At 37.3% G+C, this 19,109-nt stretch overlaps 1 protein-coding gene across 1 annotated transcript in view; it reads right to left on the bottom strand.

Annotated features, from left to right (window-relative positions):
- Positions 1-19,109, bottom strand: part of SKAP2 (src kinase associated phosphoprotein 2) — a 155,372-nt gene that overhangs the window by 19,513 nt on the left and 116,750 nt on the right. The window contains exon 10 of the mRNA XM_027102344.1: positions 3,016-3,093. Within this exon, the coding sequence (XP_026958145.1) occupies positions 3,016-3,093 (78 nt within the window). The remainder of the gene's footprint in view (positions 1-3,015; positions 3,094-19,109) is intronic.

Genomic DNA, 19,109 nt, shown 5'->3' with positions numbered 1-19,109 from the left:
AACCTTTTTGGCACCAGGGACTGGTTTCATGGAGGACAATTTTTCCACGGACGGGGGGTGGTGGAGCGCGGGGTGGGGGGGATCGTGGGAATGGTTCAGGCGGTAACGCGAGCGATGGGGAGGGGCACATGAAGCTTCGCTCGCTTGCCCACCGCTCACCTCCTGCTGTGCGGCCCGGTTCCTAACAAGCTGCGGACCCGCGGCCCCGGGGCTTAGAGACCCCTGATGTAGAAGAATCACAACGGGGGAGAAAACCTGGCAGTCTATGTTCATTAGCCTTAGTCTCCTTCGGAAAGTAATGTCAAAATTCTTAAAATGAATTCCAGACATAAAAATTAAGAATTATCTTGTTCTTCAGAGAGCAGCAAGCTCCTCTGGTTTACTTTTCTAAATTTTAAGTGTGTCTAAACATACACAAAAAAATATGCATCGACATCCTTGGAAGCACTGTGGGTTCACAGAAGTTAACACTGTTCATTTATACACTGAAAAAATAATCCCTGTGAGATGTGTTTTTTAAAAACAACAACAACAACAAAAATGGGATGGAGCATAATGTCATAAACCACCAATAAGCTTACATTGTGAATACAAATTAAATCGGTTTAGTTGTCTTTATTATATGAATTAATTTTCCTATTCTATCCACACCGTGATCCATGTTTTCAAAATTATCAAAAAAAATCATCTCATTACGTTTCTTATCCTAAGAAGCACATATGGTTAAAAAAGAAGGTAAAGAAACAAAGAAAATAACATTCTAAATTAGCTGGCTTGTGAAAGATTTAAACAATGTATTTGCTCTTGTAAGTTAAACATGTAAAAACAGATCACTGAGCAAGAAAAACAGAATTGTTATGAAAGTACAAGCTAAACATTGGAGATATTGACTTTTGCAAAAATGAAAAGATTTTAAAAACATGATGACAATGGGTAAAACACAATAATAAGATAATGGAGAATCTCTCCTTGGGTAATGTCATAGGTGTAAAAACTATTTTAGAAAGGTAAGCATATTGTATAATGTTCAAAAAAATCAAATGGAATCTTTATTTTTTATATGCAAGCTATGTAAGCTTAAACATGAAATAACTTGTAAGAAATACATGCTTAATTTTGTTTCTGCTTATATATTTTACATTAGAGTAGTCTGAAAAAAGAATTTTTCCTTTAGTAAAATCAGTCAACGTGAAAAATATAACATTCTTGAGTAAGGTTAGAAGTTCACATCATGTGAAGCTCAGCAAGATAGTAATACCCTTGTCAACTCACTGCCCTGCACAGCAAACAAACTTCTAATGTTACATCTTTGACAGCCTGGGGAGAGCAAAGGTCACTGGTATGCAAAAGCATTAAAACTGTTGCTTGAAAAGAATTTCATGTCACTAAAGATAAGAATTATTGCAGTGCTTTATAGCAATTGCATGAAAAGGTAGATCTCCTTATTGCATTCCTTTGAGGAAAACCTGATTTGTTCTTCCTTCCCTCAAAGGCAAAAATTTGGGAGATAGTTACTTTAAAAGGGTTTTGGAAAAACATAATTGTTTTAAGCCAAAACACTCATATTTGTGGAAAGAAGATTTGTATGTGTCCACCTTCTATACCTACATAGAAATTAAAAAAAAAAGAAAACGACATGCTTTTGGCAGAAGCTTTATGATAATAACAAAACGTATGTACTTAAAACTGCCAGTGAACATTGTCCTCAAGGCTTTGCTCAGCCTTGGTGTTTATAGCTGCATCTAATGACTTGTTCCTCACTTCCCTTCTGAAAAAAGCAAACCCAAACCTTTTGCAGCAACCTGCTCCTGCTTTCCTGTCCAGGTCCGGAAATCAGGCCTCTGTTTCCTTTCTACATGCCACAGTAGGAAGGACTCGGGAAGCCTACTTCCTGAACACACACTGCTTGACCACCCTGCCCCTGACAGCTTGCAAGAGTGATGTATGGACATATCAGAGAGGGGAGGTGACCCCCAACTATAGCTCTTTGCAGAACATGGGATGATATGGCAGACCTTGCCCCAGCTGACATGTGGCTATGAAGAGGTGTAAAGTCCTGATAAGAAGGCAGTCCTTCTCTTCTTTCTGTGTAAAATAATTGCTGGTTTATCAAAACTAACCTCATGCTTGCACTACAGATAGGGTTTATCTCCTGCTATTTGGAAATAACAAGAAGCAAGAGAAGTTGCCTTTATCATGTGATTCCGTACACAGCACGTGCAATTATTTTTCCAGTCTTAGTCATAATTAGTACCTGGGGCCACGTGCCAAGTGGAAAGGGATAAGGGGAATATCCTTCCTAGCCTTCCAGGCCACCACTGTCCTTTTCCCATTTTTAAGCTGCTGTCACTGGACTCTGGCATTTCTTACCCAATTCATTTGCTTTCTGTGTTAATCATATGCAATGAAGATATGCATGGCCAACATTTAAACAGGCTGCAGATCAATTAGCGGTCTTAAGTTTATCTGATTTTTATCAAAGAAGACAGAGCTGTGGGTCGATTGTCAGAGCCTGTGTCAAGTTGACCTTTTCAGAGATGTCTACATTGCCAGTCCCCTGGGCAACTTGTTGTCCCCTGTTAGTCTCTGAATGGCAGAAGTCTGTTCTGCTCAAGCACAAAGTATACACAGATGTCTATATTACATTCTTATAGGTTTGACAGCAACTGCATGTTGTATCTATAAACTGTCCTTTAGCAGTGACACTTCCTCAATGATGATAAGCTAATTTATGCAACTAAATCTCCTTTGCGCAGAAATGAAAGCTAATTGAGTCGTTACAAAGTAATTCAGAAAGGAATACCTTGTATAAATTGGCTTACTTTATAAATCCTTCTCAAGTGGTTTTCATGCATCCTAAATGGGTCTAAGAAGCTTATCAGCCATAAGAGGTCCAGACCCAAGGAGACAACCTCGGGGAGCCGAGGACACATCTTTAGAGCAGTAAGAAAGTGACGAAAAGGAAAGTGAACAAAACCAACATAAGCTTTCCCAGAAAGCTGCACAACTCATTACCTGTGGTGTGGTGAACACTGTCCTGACTCATCTTCCTTTGCCCCTCCACTTTCACCGGAGCTCCATTCTCTTCCTCTTCTGTAAATAAACAACATAAATGGGACACTGAAGGCTTTCCTCAGGGAGAAAGACACAGTACTCACCCCATCTTAAGAGCAAAACTAAAAGTGTATAACACATAAATATTCCTTTTCAAAGAATGAAACCACTCAACATTCACATCCCCTTTTCAATAATCGAAAGCTGAACAAAGAAACCTCTAGCTATTTCCAAATAGCAACCTGACCAGTTGGCTTGATAAAATTTAAGGTATGTACTAACGTTTCACATATTTTGTTTTAAATATTCACAGAAACTCATCTGGAATAATCTTAAATCCAGAAAAGCCCTAAAAATGCAGTAAGATGACACCCGGCATTATACGGATTGACCACATTATACTGTGGCATGAGTACCACAGATAAAATCATGGTCCCTGAAACAACAGCAGAGCAAAGAGAAAATGTGTGATATAAAATACAGTTAACCTAGAAGTCATTTACTGAGCATCAGATACTTCATGTTTTCTCAGTTGATCATCACAGGAAGATACTAGAAGCATCCTCACCCTTCAAGGTAAGACCCCCCAAATTACACTGAGGAACTACTATGTGTCATACACTACAGCAGATGTTAAGACTTCATAGGTAAACCATTTTAAATCCTCATTTTACAGAGAAATAAACTGAGACTCAAAAAGATAAAGAAACTTCCAATGTTTGCTATTCAAACTTAGGTTTACGATGACAAAATCCATGTTCTTTATCCTGCATATGTTCATATATATCTTCATGTTATTTCTACACTCTCCCATCACACTCCTTTCCCAAGTTATAGGAAGAAAAATGATGAGATTAAATAAGAAGGGTTTTTAAACAGAGTCAATAGGCTAGTTAATCCTTTTACATCAAAGAAATACTTACTACATGACCACCTGCCCCACCTAAGGATTAATAGACAATTTAGAAATATTTAAGGCAGGACATACGAACAAAATGGCATGTCAAGGAAAAACTGGGATCAAAAAGAATCGTAATTCCAAGAAAATCAAAAACTTTAAAGAAAAATATGCAAAAGAAACAAATACAGTCATTATGACTATTAAATAATTCAACTCATGAATCTTCATTGAGCATTAACTACCTCTAAGAGAGAGAGGTTCTACCAGAAAGGTAAGGGTAGTAGGAAGCTTCTGCCTTCAGGAAGTTACAGCCTAGAGGGGACAGAAGACAGAACCTAAAGGAAATTGGGATAAGGGGCATAAAACCTGACCTGTGAGGTACAAGGTACTGAAGGAGTGCAGAGGAGAAACCACCCAACTGGGGCAATACCATAAAGGTTCTGAGGGATGGAGAGAATCTGAATAAGGAGAGATGGGAAGGAGGAAATTTCCAGACAAGGGAAGGCATGAACAAAAGAACAAGGCATGAGCATATTCATTTTGGCTAAAGAATGTGGTTCTCTTGGGACTTCCCTGGCGGTCCAGTGGTTAAAACTTCGCCTTCCAATGCAGGGGGTGCTGGTTCAATCCCTGGTCGGAGAGCTAAGATCCCACATGCCTCACAGCCAAAAAACCAAAACATAGAAAAATACCAGAAGCAATATTGTAATGAATTCAATAAAGACTTTAAAAATGGTCCATTTTTATCAAAAAAATAATAATAATAAAGGCGGAGGCTGTTCTTGTAGAATAAGAGCAGGATGGGAGATAATGCTAGTCATTTGGGCAAACTGTTGAAGAGCCGTGATCATCCTGCTGTGGACTTCAGACTTTTATGTGTTTGGTGAGGAATAAGAGTCCCCCCAAATTTCTGAGGCGAGAAAGGGCAGGACTGAAACTGCTTGAGGAATGGCTATCACATCCCATTATCCCAGACAGCCTAGATGAGGGGTGTGGGGAGAGAGACGACTCCTAGTCTAGCTAAAGGGGAAGTCAGTCCTGAACTGAAGGGGCAGAGGAAATGGAACGGAGATGGTTATGAGAGGGAAAGGAACTAGAATAGACAAACTTTGCCTGACTGGATGTGGAGGGCTACGGGAAAAGAATGAGCAACCAAGGATGACTCAGGTTTTGATCTTAGTTAGCTGAGAAATGGGAACATCATTACTAAAAAGAGAATAGCCAAGATAAGCTACTCAAGGGGTTGTGTTTCTCATATGGGACATTTAATATACTGGTGGGGCAACCCAGAGGAAATGTCCAGGGGCAACTGCAAAGCTTGGTAGACAGGTCAAGAATGCAGGTGTAAATTTAGAAATCTCATGCAAATTTTAAAGTGGTGATTAATAAAAACTAGCATTTAAATCAAGCTTGAGAGTTACTGTACTTACAAGATAATTATAACTGTTTCAAATTTTTGTAACTCAATTCAAACAAAAGAATGAAAGCTCCAATATAAGGAACAGCTGGAAATCATTGGCACTTTATACACATTAAGCTAAACATAATATTGGCGATTTAATATAGTTCAGTCAAATAGTAAAGAATACATAGAAGACCTAATAAAAAGTCTAATACTAAATGCTGTCTCTTTTCTCTTCAACAATTATCTCACTTATGTTAAACCTCAAGGACTAGTTATCATAAATGGGTCAATAGGGTGTTTTCATACAGATTTTAAAGGTATTAGGGACATTAACCGTCATTTAGTCCAAGCTACTCGTTTTACAAATCATTAATTTCTTTTGAGGTGAAGGAGAGAGCTTTCTTTACTTTTCATACTTTCTCTTTCCCCAGCACTCCCTCTCTTCCAATTTGGTCACAAATTCAATAGTAAGAAGTAAATTCAAAAATAGTTAAGGGCACTTGTCCTGAAGTCAAAAGCTTTAACCACATTAATACAGAAAGCACTATTCCTGGCTCTTAAGAAGACACTATGGGATTTACTCTCACCACCCAAAGTCAGTGTCAAGATATCTTAAAAACTATTAATAATTACAAGAGGGGCTTCCCTGGTGGCGCAGTGGTTGAGAGTCCGCCTGCCGATGCAGGGGACACGGGTTCGTGCCCCAGTCCGGGAAGATCCCACACGCTGCGGAGCGGCTGGGCCCGTGAGCCATGGCCGCTGGGCCTGCGCGTCCGGAGCCTGTGCTCCGCCACGGGAGAGGCCACAACAGTGAGAGGCCCACGTACCGCAAAAAAAAAAATAATAATAATTACAAGAATTAAGTGGGAAAACTCCATTCTTGGCAAAGTTGTCAATGAATTTAGAATTTATTACTAAGAATTTATTATTTTATTAAAATTTAAGTATCTATTATATGCACAATGTATTCTTAAACTATCAGAATGATATTAAAAATATTTACTGTGAAGTATCCAAATTGAAATCCATGTGAGATGCTTAATAAGAAGTATTTTAGAGGATAAGATGCTCATTAAAAACACTTCCTTTCTCCTTTGCAAACCTAGAACTTCTATCTTTAGGTCAAAGCCTTCTGTGTTTCAAATATCAATTTTTCTTAACAGTAAAACAACCCATTTTATCTTGGGCTAACAGTACAAACAGCTTCCATATAAAAGACAACAAAATCAAATCTGGTGTGTGCTTTTTTAATCTTAGGAAGAAAAGAACTCAACCTGAATCTTGAATAGACTCTGGTACGAGGGAGATGTTCAATAAATACTAAGTGAACAAACGGATTCCAAAATCATGAAAATAAATCCTACTACTATATTCATTTACTAACAGAGCAAACCTCTCTACATCATTCAAAAAATATATAAGGACAAGTGACCAAAATTCTAGGCAATAATCACCTTCACAATATATTAGAAACATACAGATGTTGTTTTATTTAGGTTTAATATTAAACATATTTTATTTGGGGGTTGAGGCATGATGTCATTATACGATACTAATTAATACCTCAAATAGTCAATATGTATGGGTTAATATATTCCATTCAACATTTTAATAACAGTAAACAAAAACAGCTCAGCTATGCAATAAAATCCATCAAAACATACAGATGGTTATAAGGTTTTCATTATGTGGTTTCCATAGCAATCATATTGCAAATCTGGAAGCTTCTTGCAAACAAGCAGCTTGTATTTACATGCCTCTCAGCTGCAGCACAAAACTCTTCAACATGTGAAGTTATTATTCCATTCACACATTGTTAGGAGAATCACCGGGAGATTTTTTTTTTTGATCATAACAAGATGAAAATAACAATAAAGTGAACTAATTGCAGAAGATAACTCAAGCATAGTTATACATTTACTAAACTAACCAATGAGTATTAAAAATGTTCTTATAGTCATTGAAAGGTTTTTAACATTAAACCCTGTCAAAAATATGAGACCTCCAGGAACAACCAGACCCTAGAGAATCTAAAAGCTTGAATTCTACTTTCACTCTTTTTTGGATACATATTAAGCCTTTTTGCTGAGTTGAGCAAAGAGAAAAAGAATAGCAGAAAATCGAGTCTTCCCAGATTTTTTTAGAATGACTACCATTTGAGGAAATGCTTCCTGTGGGAAAAGTCAAGACCTTTCTTTTTCGCTGCTAGATTAATCAATTTAATTTACAAATTGATCCAGTTCCATAACAGATGGATTATTACTCTAATAAGGATCAAAGATCTGTCTAGCTATGCAGTTTTTGCAAAATGGCTATTTCTGACTTACTAACATTCTTTTTTAAGTATAAATAACCGAAAAAACAAAAGTGATAAGCAACTGACATGTGCAGCTGACATTGCTTGGAAAAGGCTAAAGACAATTTGTTAGTACCAAAACAGGATGTGTGATGTTCACATCATGGCTGAGGACTGATATTATCATGTCTTCCAGGGAGAAGAGGACGACAACACAAGAAAATCCTTGACTCACACGATGATTACCTTTCTCACTAAACACCTTCAGAAAACTGCTCTCCTGAATTACAATGTAATTTTAAAAAGAATAAAACACAGAATCAAAAGTTATGCTCTGAAATAAATCTTGGGTTTAGATCTCTACCTGCCCAGGCTTCATCTGATTATGAGACTATATATTTATCTCAAGAAACGTTGATATGTGTTGCTTCAATGTTCACACTATATGCATTTATATCCATTATGTAACTAAATCCTCATAACAATTCTATGAGGTAATAACAGGAACTTTTTTCCTCTTTATGGATGCAAAAGTGACATTTACAGAGCTTGAATAATTTGTCCAGGTTCACACAGCCAGTTAGAACAAGAGCTGGGATTTAAACTTTCACAGCTTTCACTGAAGCCCCAGCTCTAAGCCATGGTGCCATTTCCTTGATTTTCGGTTTATAGATACAGTTTTTGCTAAAATTTCTCGTGAATACTGGCTGTTTGTAGACTTGGAAAATATTTTCACATAAGTGGGTAGGTTCTATCCTACCATAGCACTGTATTTGAGGTACATCTTAGGTTAAGCAATCCTTTTCAGCGACGATTTAGAAACAGAATTTCACGTCTGGCTGTCCCAAACGTGCATCTTCTCCTTTCTCTTCTCCACTTCTCCTTCCCCACCTTTAATGTTCTACACACTCAACTGCCCCTAAAGCCAGCACACAGTATTTGATAGTTTGTAAAGGTCTCTAATGCAACTCATAATTGAAAACGGATTTATTTCTGAGGCCAGTCAGCTTTACCTTCTCACTTTATTTCAATAAGGAAAACACAGCTAAATGGAGATGGTAAAGAGGACCCTTTCTACACACAAAGATCTGAAAGAGGTTCACCTACATTTCAGAACAACAGGCTCTGCTGCACATTTCATCAAGGGTTCAGGCTCCAGGGAGTTGCAAGCAAGATGCCCCTGAGTAGGAGGAGATGGAACAGATGGGATGGGGAACTGAAGACACCTCCAGCTAGTCCTAGCAGTAAGATGAAAAAGAGGCAGAAACACAGGGAGGATTTATAAAAATGGAACCTCACCTCCTCCTCTCTCTCAACACCTGGGGCAAGCTCTAAAGCTGCTGGAAGGGTTAGAGAAGTAGAAGAGTAAAGTCGAAGGGATATGGGTGAGGGAATTCAAAATTATGACAATGAAGACAAGTGAGTTCCTTAAGGGCCTATAAATCCTGGACTACTGGGAACTTAAAATACGGCACTTCTAAAGGTTTCTTCTATCTATTTAATAGCCTGACATATAGTTTATAGCAATAAAAGATATATTTTATAAAGATATAAGCATGTGCCTTTTAGTATTATGCTAACTTCAAAATGAAAAGAAAGATAAAGATGCCTGAAATGGCAGTCATGTTTACTCTCCTGGAAATTAGGCAAACTGAGTCCTACTGTTAAAGGTCTAGTTACTCATGCAACCTCGACACTGTTTCTAATTCTGTGTCTTCTCTGTAAAGCAGAAAGAATAACGTCTATCCCATAGCACTTTGAACAGGATTTGGAGAGGACAATGAGATAATCAGATTTCTCAAGGGGAAAAAAAAAAAGCACAATTAGCATGCAGTATCAAGTTCACTACCTGAGGAGCTGGGTGTTTTGCAACAACTTATTAATTAAGCAACCGAGAAGGTTAATGTGATATAAAAGGCAATAAAGTAAGCAATAGTTGTTCAATCATAGAAGCTAATTTTCAACCTGGACATTCTATTCTTATAGGGTTTAATACGAAAAGGTTATCACTGTTAAAATAAATGCCTTTAGAGCACAGTGAATTTCTGTACTATAATATTAAAATTCATAATTTATACACAAACATGAAAATGCAAAAATAATGATTGTTCACAGACATTAAACTTGTTAACATCATGGTTGGGATGTTGGGAAAAAACTCAAATTCAAGCAAGGATCTCATTTGACAGAATTGGGAGAAATCTTAGAAGGGAAAGACACCTTAGCTATCATCCAGTTCAACTTCCTTCTTTCATTAAAGGGGAACTGAACTGGGGTGTTGGATGACTGGACCAAGGTCATGGCACTTCCACCCTGCTCTTCTCTCCCTGCACTGCCTTCTATGCAACACGCACTGCAGACATTCCTGCTGCTCTAGATGTACTTCTCTATTAAGTAGCAGGAGCAGTCTTACATACACTTGTTCATCTACAGGCAACAATGGCAGGCAAAGAAAGCACATAGGTTAAAAATAAGGTTTTACTAGGCCAGATTCCATCAGTCAGAAGTAACTGTGAGTCTGCAAATGACCCCACTCCTAAAGAATACTAGACATGGGGAAATTATGAAATGCGACTCTGCCTTGTCCCAGTGTATCCTAGTCGGTGTATGCTATAATATGACATTCTTCTAACTATTTCACAAAGCTCAAATTCTCAGCTTTTTAATTGAAGTGTATAATAAATTCTGTAATATTAAAATTTACATCCAAATTAAATTATTTCTCAGTTATAGTAACCTCTACCTGGCTCTGGATTTCTGGTACAATTATACTTTGCTACATGTAAGTTCTTTTTTTAATTTAAATTAAACTTTTTTCTTATTATTCTTGTTACAAAAGCAGTATCTATTCATTGCTAGAAGCCAGAAAATAGAGATAAGCAAAAAAAGAAAAAACATTTTCAGTCACAGAAGACCTATCCGTAAACACTATTAACATCTCCTTCTAGACAACCCTTATTCAGTTTCTGGTTTTTCTTTATTCTCATTTTTAATAATAATATCCCAAATGTATATGTATTTCATTATAAACTATTTTGAATCCATCCCATTTTTAGAAAGTAAAATATTTCATCTTAACTTAGATTTTAGTTTAAGTTTCATTCTGTAAAAAATACTATCTAATATATATAAGTTGGTGATAAGATCATTTAATTGTAACATGGCTGTTTTATAAGGGACTGTCTACCACAGCCTTAGGAAAAAGGCAGATCTACGAATGCAGAGCTCATTTGTTACAGGCTTTGACTCTGTTTCTGATGCCTGCTTATGCAAATACACTCAACCTCTTCACGTGCAGTGCACCTTAACCTCATTTTCAAGAGTCCAAGAAAGAAAAATCACAGGTCCCTCTAAGAGGAACCATCACCCATTTGACTTATTGGTTCTATAATCCCTTTTACCAGCAGTGGTTTCCAAGACCCTTTTGGGGCATAGAGGGTCTATGAAGTCAAAACTATTTTCATAATAAAATTAAGATATTTGCCTTTTTCATTGTGTTAACATTTGCACTGATGCTGCAGAGCAATGACGGGTAAACTGCTGACACTTCAATGTAAACTAACACAGTGGCACCAAACTGTCACTGTATTCTTCACTGCCCTGCAGTAGCATTAACAACAAACAAGCCAGTTTTACCTAAGAGTGTCCTTGATGACAAATTATTATTTTCATTTAATCAATCTTGAATACCTGTCTCTTTAATATGCTTGAGACAAAATCAGAAGAATGTATAAAACATAGCCGCCGCAGCTCCAGGTGTGTGGGAGATTGAGTGGTAAACTGAACTAGCTGCTTTTTTCATGGAACACATTTTTACTTGAAAGAATGACTGACAGGCTATGGTTACTCAGACTTAAGAATCTGGCAGACATTTTCTCAAAAATGAATTAAGTGAACTTGTTATTTTAACGAAAACAACTGACATTTATTGCCCATGATAAAATTTGAGCTTTCAAGCAAAAATGAGAATTTTAGAAACTTACATCTTAGGATATAAGCTTGATAACTCTTCAGCATTTAAGGACTTTTCTAATGAGATCAGTGGTGATATTAATGAATGTGATGTTTTAATTGTACCATAACTGTGTCAATATTTAGAAGTTCCGCATAATGTAATGAATCAATATTTTCCAACTGACCAATGCATGATGTTACAAAAGCACGCATGGGTAAAACATCCATTCAAAGTACGAGACGGTCTCCTGAATTTTGCTGTAATACTGTGTGGAAAGTTCACTGATATGGTTTTGTACTCCACATTGCAACTAGCCTTTAACGAACACTTGTCAAGTTTGGGTACAGTATCAAAGAAGAATACCCACCATTACCTGCAAGGCTTATTAAAATACTTCCTTTTCCTATTAGTACATATCTATATGAGGCTGGATTTTCTTCACATGCTGACTGTACTTAAATTAAACAACATATAACAACAGAGTAAAGGCAGAAGCAGATATGAGAGTCTAAATGTCTCCTATTAAGATACACATTCAAGAGATCTGCCACTCCTCACTCATATTTTGGGAAAATATATCTATTTTTCCAAAAACAATGTTATTTATGTTCACATGTAGTGGGCTTATCATATGACTTTTAAATTAATTAATATTTTTAATATTTCTCAGTTTTAATTTCTAACACACTAAGTATTAAGAGGCATAACCCACATAAACAAAAGAGTCCTCAATAATTGGGAGTCCTCAATAATTCTTAAGACTGAAAAGGGCTCCTGATCGCAGAGGGCCTGGGTTCGATCTCTGGTCAGGGAACTAAGATGCCACAGGCCGTGCGGGAGAGCCAAGAAACAAAAAAAACCACCACCACAACAAACAAACAAAAAACCCAGACAAACAGAAAAGACCTCCTGGGATTAAAACGTGTGAGAATTGCTGCCCTGCACTTTCTAGGGTAGTTTTTTGTGTTTTTAGTGTGTGGTACGCGGGCCTCTCACTGCTGTTGCCTCTCCCATTGCAGAGCACAGGCCCCACAGCCATGGCTCACGGGCCTAGCCGCTCCGCTGCATGTGGGATCTTCCTGAACTGGGGCACGAACCCGTGTCCCCTGCATCGGCAGGCGGACTCTCAACCACTGCGCCACCAGAGAAGCCCTCTAGGGTAGTTTTAATGAAAAATCTAAATATTGTTGATCCACAACATGAAAAACCTGTTATCTTGCTAACCCAGAGCACTGCTTGATTAATTCTTTTATACTCCCAAAGCACACAGTCTGAGGATTGAATCAAATTACTGTTGACTCATATTGAGCTGTTGACCAAAATCCCGTGTTCTTCCCATTTTCTGTGGGGCAAAGTCTTTCCTTTCTCATACTTGGGCAACTAGATTTTTGGGGCAAGTGTGATATTCTATCGTACTTCATCCTGTTAGATTTGATCCACGATTTTGGTCTATTGAGAGCATAGCCTGTATATATCTACCCAAGGCATTCATGAACATGGCAGTATGACAATTCTGAGAACTAAGCCCTAAGGTGATCACAAAATCAATTGGTCAACACCCTTTGGGCACTGCTGTAGAGTCAGTTATCTAATGGTCTTTATATCCATAAATATTTCATAAGAATTCTGGCCAAATGCCTCACTGAAGGTATTGTCTTTGTTATATGTCTGTCATTTCCTTGAAGCCATGTTGGGTTCTACTCTAGAATCATTATTTCATCTTCTTTATGGCATAAAAGGCTCTCTTGGACACCTTATTTTAGTAGTTTCTCTGGAGTCCACTTCAGAGTCTTATCTGGGTCAGAAGACAAATTAAATTCTACTCATCCTGAAGACAGGGCTCAAATGTCCCCCAACTTAGGATGCTTTTCCCAAATCCCTCCAGGCAGCTGGCCACTCCCCCCTTTCTGTTCTCACAGCCTTAGTTAGTACAGAGTATTATAAATATTTGTCTACTAGTCTACTTGCCTCCAAGTGTGAACTCCCCAAGGGTCTATTTACATTACAGCAGCCTAACATGGGGGGGCTAGAACAAAACACTGTTTTCCATGAAAATTTGTTGAATAAAAACTAAACAGATTTCGGTTAGCTGGGTATTCTATTAGAATCTCTTTGCCCATGCTGGGCTTCTGTTACCGCTTACCAATCTTATCAGTTGGAGGATAATTCTTGACAGAAGGGAGCAAATAAAATAAAAACTAAATTGTTTTCTTTGAATTACTGCCCCTAATAATTTCAAAAACAAACAAAACCAGAGAGCAATTATATACCTTTTGTTGTCTTTAGCATAATTTATAAATTTCAGCTATTTTCATATTTTCTTTGGTTATTTGGCCATTTCAATGGCTAATATATGTCTCTTTAAAAGTTACGTTCATTGGATAGATTCTACCACAATGATATATTTTAGTTTCTCTCCCTTTTTCTTCCCATTGAGATCCTGTGATATTAAATGGTATTTTAAAACACTTGTCTTTAACACCATACATTGTGCCTATTCTTTCTCTGAGTTTTCTGAAATCTGCCTTCCTAAAGTCTAGGCAAACATCTCTGGCGGAGGCCGGTTTTTTCCTCACTGGCTATGATGGATTCTAAGATACAACTGCTTTTGTCTAATTTTTTCCACAATTAAATCTGGGTATAGCAGCAGTTTCCCTATTTATTTCCTATGTCCTTCAGTCTCACTCATTTTTTAATATGCTACTTCCACACTTAAACTGTATCAAATAGTAGAAAGAAAAAGAGGCAATGGTAATGACTGTTTATTGCTTTTCTGCCCTCTCCACATTCTCAGTGTCAGTTACTCTTAGTTGAATATTCCTTGTTGCTAAATACTAAAAAAAACCCCTAACTATCCTGATCCCTGGCTCTGTGTGTCCCAGACATAAGGAGCTGAGAGGGTCGGAAGAGAGTCACTCTCAATCCCCCCGTCCTTTGTCTTCAAATATCACTTGCCTTTTAAACTTCTAAATATAGGCATACTTCACTAAATAATACTAAATAATAATATAATTAATAAAATCAATCATAATGGAATCAGAAATTAATCCCATATTAATCCCAAAAGATACAATGGAACTACAGAAATGCAAATAAAATTCATATTCCTGAAGTTCACATTATCCTCTTTCACCAGCTGTATAAACTTAGACAAGCTAATTAAACTCTCTGAGCCTCAATTTTCAATCTGGAAAACAGAAATACAAAATCTACTTTAGATAATTATTGTGAGAATGAAAAAGTTGAATGTCCAGTGCACAGAAGATTTTTAACAACAGTGATTATCATGATAATCTAAGAATGTACTGTGTGCCAAGCACCATGCTAGCCATGACACTATACAGTGAAATCTTACTCAATCCTCAAAACCCTATGAGGAAGGTATTGCTGTTATTCCCATTTTCAGATGAAGAAACACAGGCATAGAAACATTTAAGTAACTTGCTCAGCATAACACAGCTATAAGAAGTAGTGTCAGCATTTGAATCCAGGCAGTCTTCCTCCAGAGCCCAAGTTCAGAAGCACTACACTTTTTTTTTTTTTTTTTTTTTTTTGCTGTACGCAGGCCTCTCACTGTTGTGGCCTGTCCCGCTGCGGAGCACAGGCTCCGGACGCGCAGGCTCAGCGGCCATGGCTCACGGGCCCAGCCGCTCCACGGCACGTGGGATCTTCCCGGACCGGGGCACGAACCTGTGTCCCCCGCATTGGCAGGCGGACTCTCAACCACTGCGCCACCAGGGAAGCCTGCACTACACTTTTTCTTCTCATTCTATGTAAGACTTTGCATAGATCACTTATTTGTTAATTAAACAGCACTTTAACATATTACCATAACATTCAACTTATGAGAAAGTTAATATTCACGATGTCATATAGACATATATTCTTACTTTTAACACTCTTCAATGACAAAATAACTTGGCTAACTCTGACAGTCTAAAAAAAAAAAATAGTTCCCTTGAAAAATAGTGTACACTGCTGAAAAAGAGGAGAAGAGTCATGTTTGTAATGGCCACAGAAAGTGAAAAGCTTGGCTTTTGCCCCCTCCATCTTTCTTTCAGTTGGAAGGCAGCTTGCAAATGGAAAAATCATCTCCCATCACCTCCCTCTCAGAGACTGAATATGATGAGAAAACAGAATAAGGCCAAGCCCTGAAGCAAGCAGAGCTGAGAGCAGCTTCTGTCCTAGCCAGGAGCCCAAGAAGATTGATTAATCCTGAATAAAACAGCTATAGCTCCTCACTAGATCTGACTACGATAAGACATGAAAAATGCAGCAAATTAAAAACACTTTACATAGTATAAAAGACTGGCATTCTCAAAATACAAATGTCCATGTACCTATGAGGGACTATACATAGACTTTCAGAATTATGTTTTTAAAGCATTTTCAATTCTAAGGTGGGAGGTATTTTTTTGACACACGAATTTATGATAAAATATGTTACAGGGCCTAGAAAATGAGAGATCCTCTAAAACTAGAATATTTCTATAGAGAGGAGTTGCCAAAAGAAGCAAGGTAGAACCTGTAGGGGAAAGAAGGGGAGGTTAGGCACACAAAGTTCATCTGATGGAGCTCTCGATGTTCATTCCTGCCAAACAGTACTTGATGTTCTTCAAAGTACATAAGAATAAAAATTTGAGCTTAAAAAAACAACACACTTGCTCTGTTTTGGGCCCCTAACAGTATGGATGAACTCTCATTTGCAAAGTGTCTCTTATTGAGATTGCAAACATAAGGCCAACATAAACGAAATGTCTGCTCTTGTGCATAAGAGCCAGGGTATTTTCAATGTACATGGTGGACAAACCAGATCTTACTTTTTTAAGGTCTCACGCAACAGCGTCCCAGGGTAGCAGATGGAATAACCTTATCCATTCTGGAAAGACAAATCCCTGTCACCTTAGGAGCCTAGAGTCCAGGCAGTGTCTGAACTCCAAGACTAATAACCCCTAGCCTATTTTCCAGTGTGACAAAGTATTCTTGTTTTCTCATCCCCAATCCACAACTATTCAGGTATTTCTTTAAAGTTAAATGACACTTTACAAACTTTTCCTGACAATTTTTAGTTAAGACTGATGTTATGCTATAATTGTATATATTAAGAATGCAATCTAGGGTTTATTTCTATCTAATTAAAAAACACAATCAAACATATAAATTTAATGGCATGCCCATCTATAGTACCTAAAGGGGCATTCAATGTCTTTTTGTCCTTCCTTAGAGTAAATCACTGATTTAAAGAGAATACATGAAATGACAGGTGAACCTTCCAGAATGGTCTAATGAGGAGAATAATGTTAACTATCTGTAGTTTAACTGAATGACTTATTTATACCTACTCTAACTAAATAAAAGTAATTCTTGACCAGCTATTATAGAATTCAGGTAGTTATAAACAGTTTTATCAGATGATCTGCCCCTAGCTTGGAAAATAATTTCTGAACTTAAAAAACTCAAGAAGAAAAATTATCTCAATACAGTTCACTTCAGTGAAGAAATACAATACACTACTTGGCATGTGTCCACAGGAAAAGTCTGGCTCCCAGATGCTTCTTGCCAGGCCACAGTGGATTCAACAATGTTTAAACAACTGACAATGTACACTCATAGCACTGATGACACAGTGACCAAAAATTCAGCAAGAGCCTGTCTCATGGGTATATTCATATATTGAAAAGTAATATCAAAACGAAACAAACCGTAGACACACATCACAAACAAGAAAGATTCAACTCAATTCAGTTAGGCTTTTTAAAACTATATGTCACTAAAATTACATAAAAATTTACTAATAAGACTTTTTATGCCACTGCAAGAAACATAAATAAACATACCGATTTTTTTCATTGTATTAGTGTTCTTGAAAATGAGAAATATAAACTCTAATTTGCTTCCTATATCAAAAGTCCGACAACTCTTTCCAGCAATCAGTTAGCTGTTTCCAAAGCTTATTCATTATAATCACACAATTTATATTAATATCCATGATTTCCTAAAGCCATGCCTGTTGATAACAACTGTTTCTATTAGTTTGTACCAAATGAAATTCCCAATAATTTACCACTTCTGATCTCCAAAAACAATAACTTGCTAGGATTCAAGGGTAAAATAAAACTTCAAAATTTTGATACCAAAGTGGTAGCCCAATTTTCTTAGATACATAACATCTATGGTCTTTATAACTGGCCTACAAGTGTATAATTTACTGGAATGAAATACTTTGTAAACAGGAAGGTTCTGAGTAAAATCTACATCCTACTGTAGCACATTCAAGCATAAACAAAATTCTGTTAGTATTTAATATGAAATCAGCTGTCACAAATGTAGCCAACTGTGAAAAAGCCATGATACAAACAAAATTACTTTGTGTGATTTTCCCTACTTCCAGATGACAAGTTTCTGTGAGGTGATATCCTCTCTCTCAGTAACAAACAACTTCTGTCACATAATGTTTATGTCATGTAAGTTTTGCAAATCAATAGTGCAAAAACTGCTTTGACTTTCTGGGAGAGAAAATGATTGATCGGCATAGGGAATAAAATACATTATTTAAATTAGAAGGACTTCATTTGGTTGGAATGCCAACTCCATTTTTAAGACATACTCTCATATAACCAAGTTAACCTCATCTGACATGACCTCAAATGCAAATACGTATTATTGTTAGCTTGTAAAACCAAAGTATACATTGGGATCTGGATAGATCTCTACTTTGAGTAATTCTCTACATATACAAATGTCATTTTTTCCCTAAATAGGAATAGGATCATTTACTTCATAAATTCAGCAGCCATTTAAGATCTCTTCTGTCATAAAGTCAACAAAATTTCTTGTCAAGGAGTAATTAATATTGAGTATAAAGCCCATTAGTACTCAGAAGACAGGATATTAGACGCCCAGCATGGAATCTTGCCTATAGTATATACTCAAATTTTTGTTTATTTGACTTGAATTAGTTTATAAATCAAACACTTAAAATTAAGCTAAGTCTCTACTGCAGTGGTTTTGTAGTAACTGATTACTTATAACTAGGAATTCAACCTTTAACAATATGGCCAACCAGGCTGAAAACAGACCTGTCTCTCCCCACTTACTCAAAGGGGAATACCGACCATTTACAGGGTGAGGTTGAGGCTGGAGGATTACCATCTTCACAGATACAGGAGACATGGCCTTGGGCCCATCAGAAGCAAGGAGCTGGAAGCAAGAGCCCCACCAGCCTAGGGAAGCCACAAGGAAGCTTTTTGTCTTCCCAGCGCTCTGGATGGTGGTGGTCAGAGGGGGGAGGGGAAGGGTTTCCTGTGAGAAATCAAAACCCCATGCCTGTACAATGTGAGATCCAAATATATACTATCCTCAAGTGGTATTTTCAAGCCAAGAAATTTAACATAAAAATTGTAAAACTCCTGGGGCTCTGGCAGAAGCAAATGCAAAACCATTGTGCAGGAGCATTTCCAGAACCCAGGGCACACAGCACTCCTGCAGGGGCAGGAAG

Source organism: Aethalodelphis obliquidens, unplaced genomic scaffold (assembly GCF_003676395.1).
Source record: "Aethalodelphis obliquidens isolate GAN/ISIS:26980383/991018 unplaced genomic scaffold, ASM367639v1 scaffold5, whole genome shotgun sequence".
Taxonomy (NCBI): Eukaryota; Metazoa; Chordata; class Mammalia; order Artiodactyla; family Delphinidae; genus Aethalodelphis; species Aethalodelphis obliquidens.
Note: the sequence above shows the minus strand (reverse complement) of the source record. Positions and strands in the feature narration are given on the sequence as shown.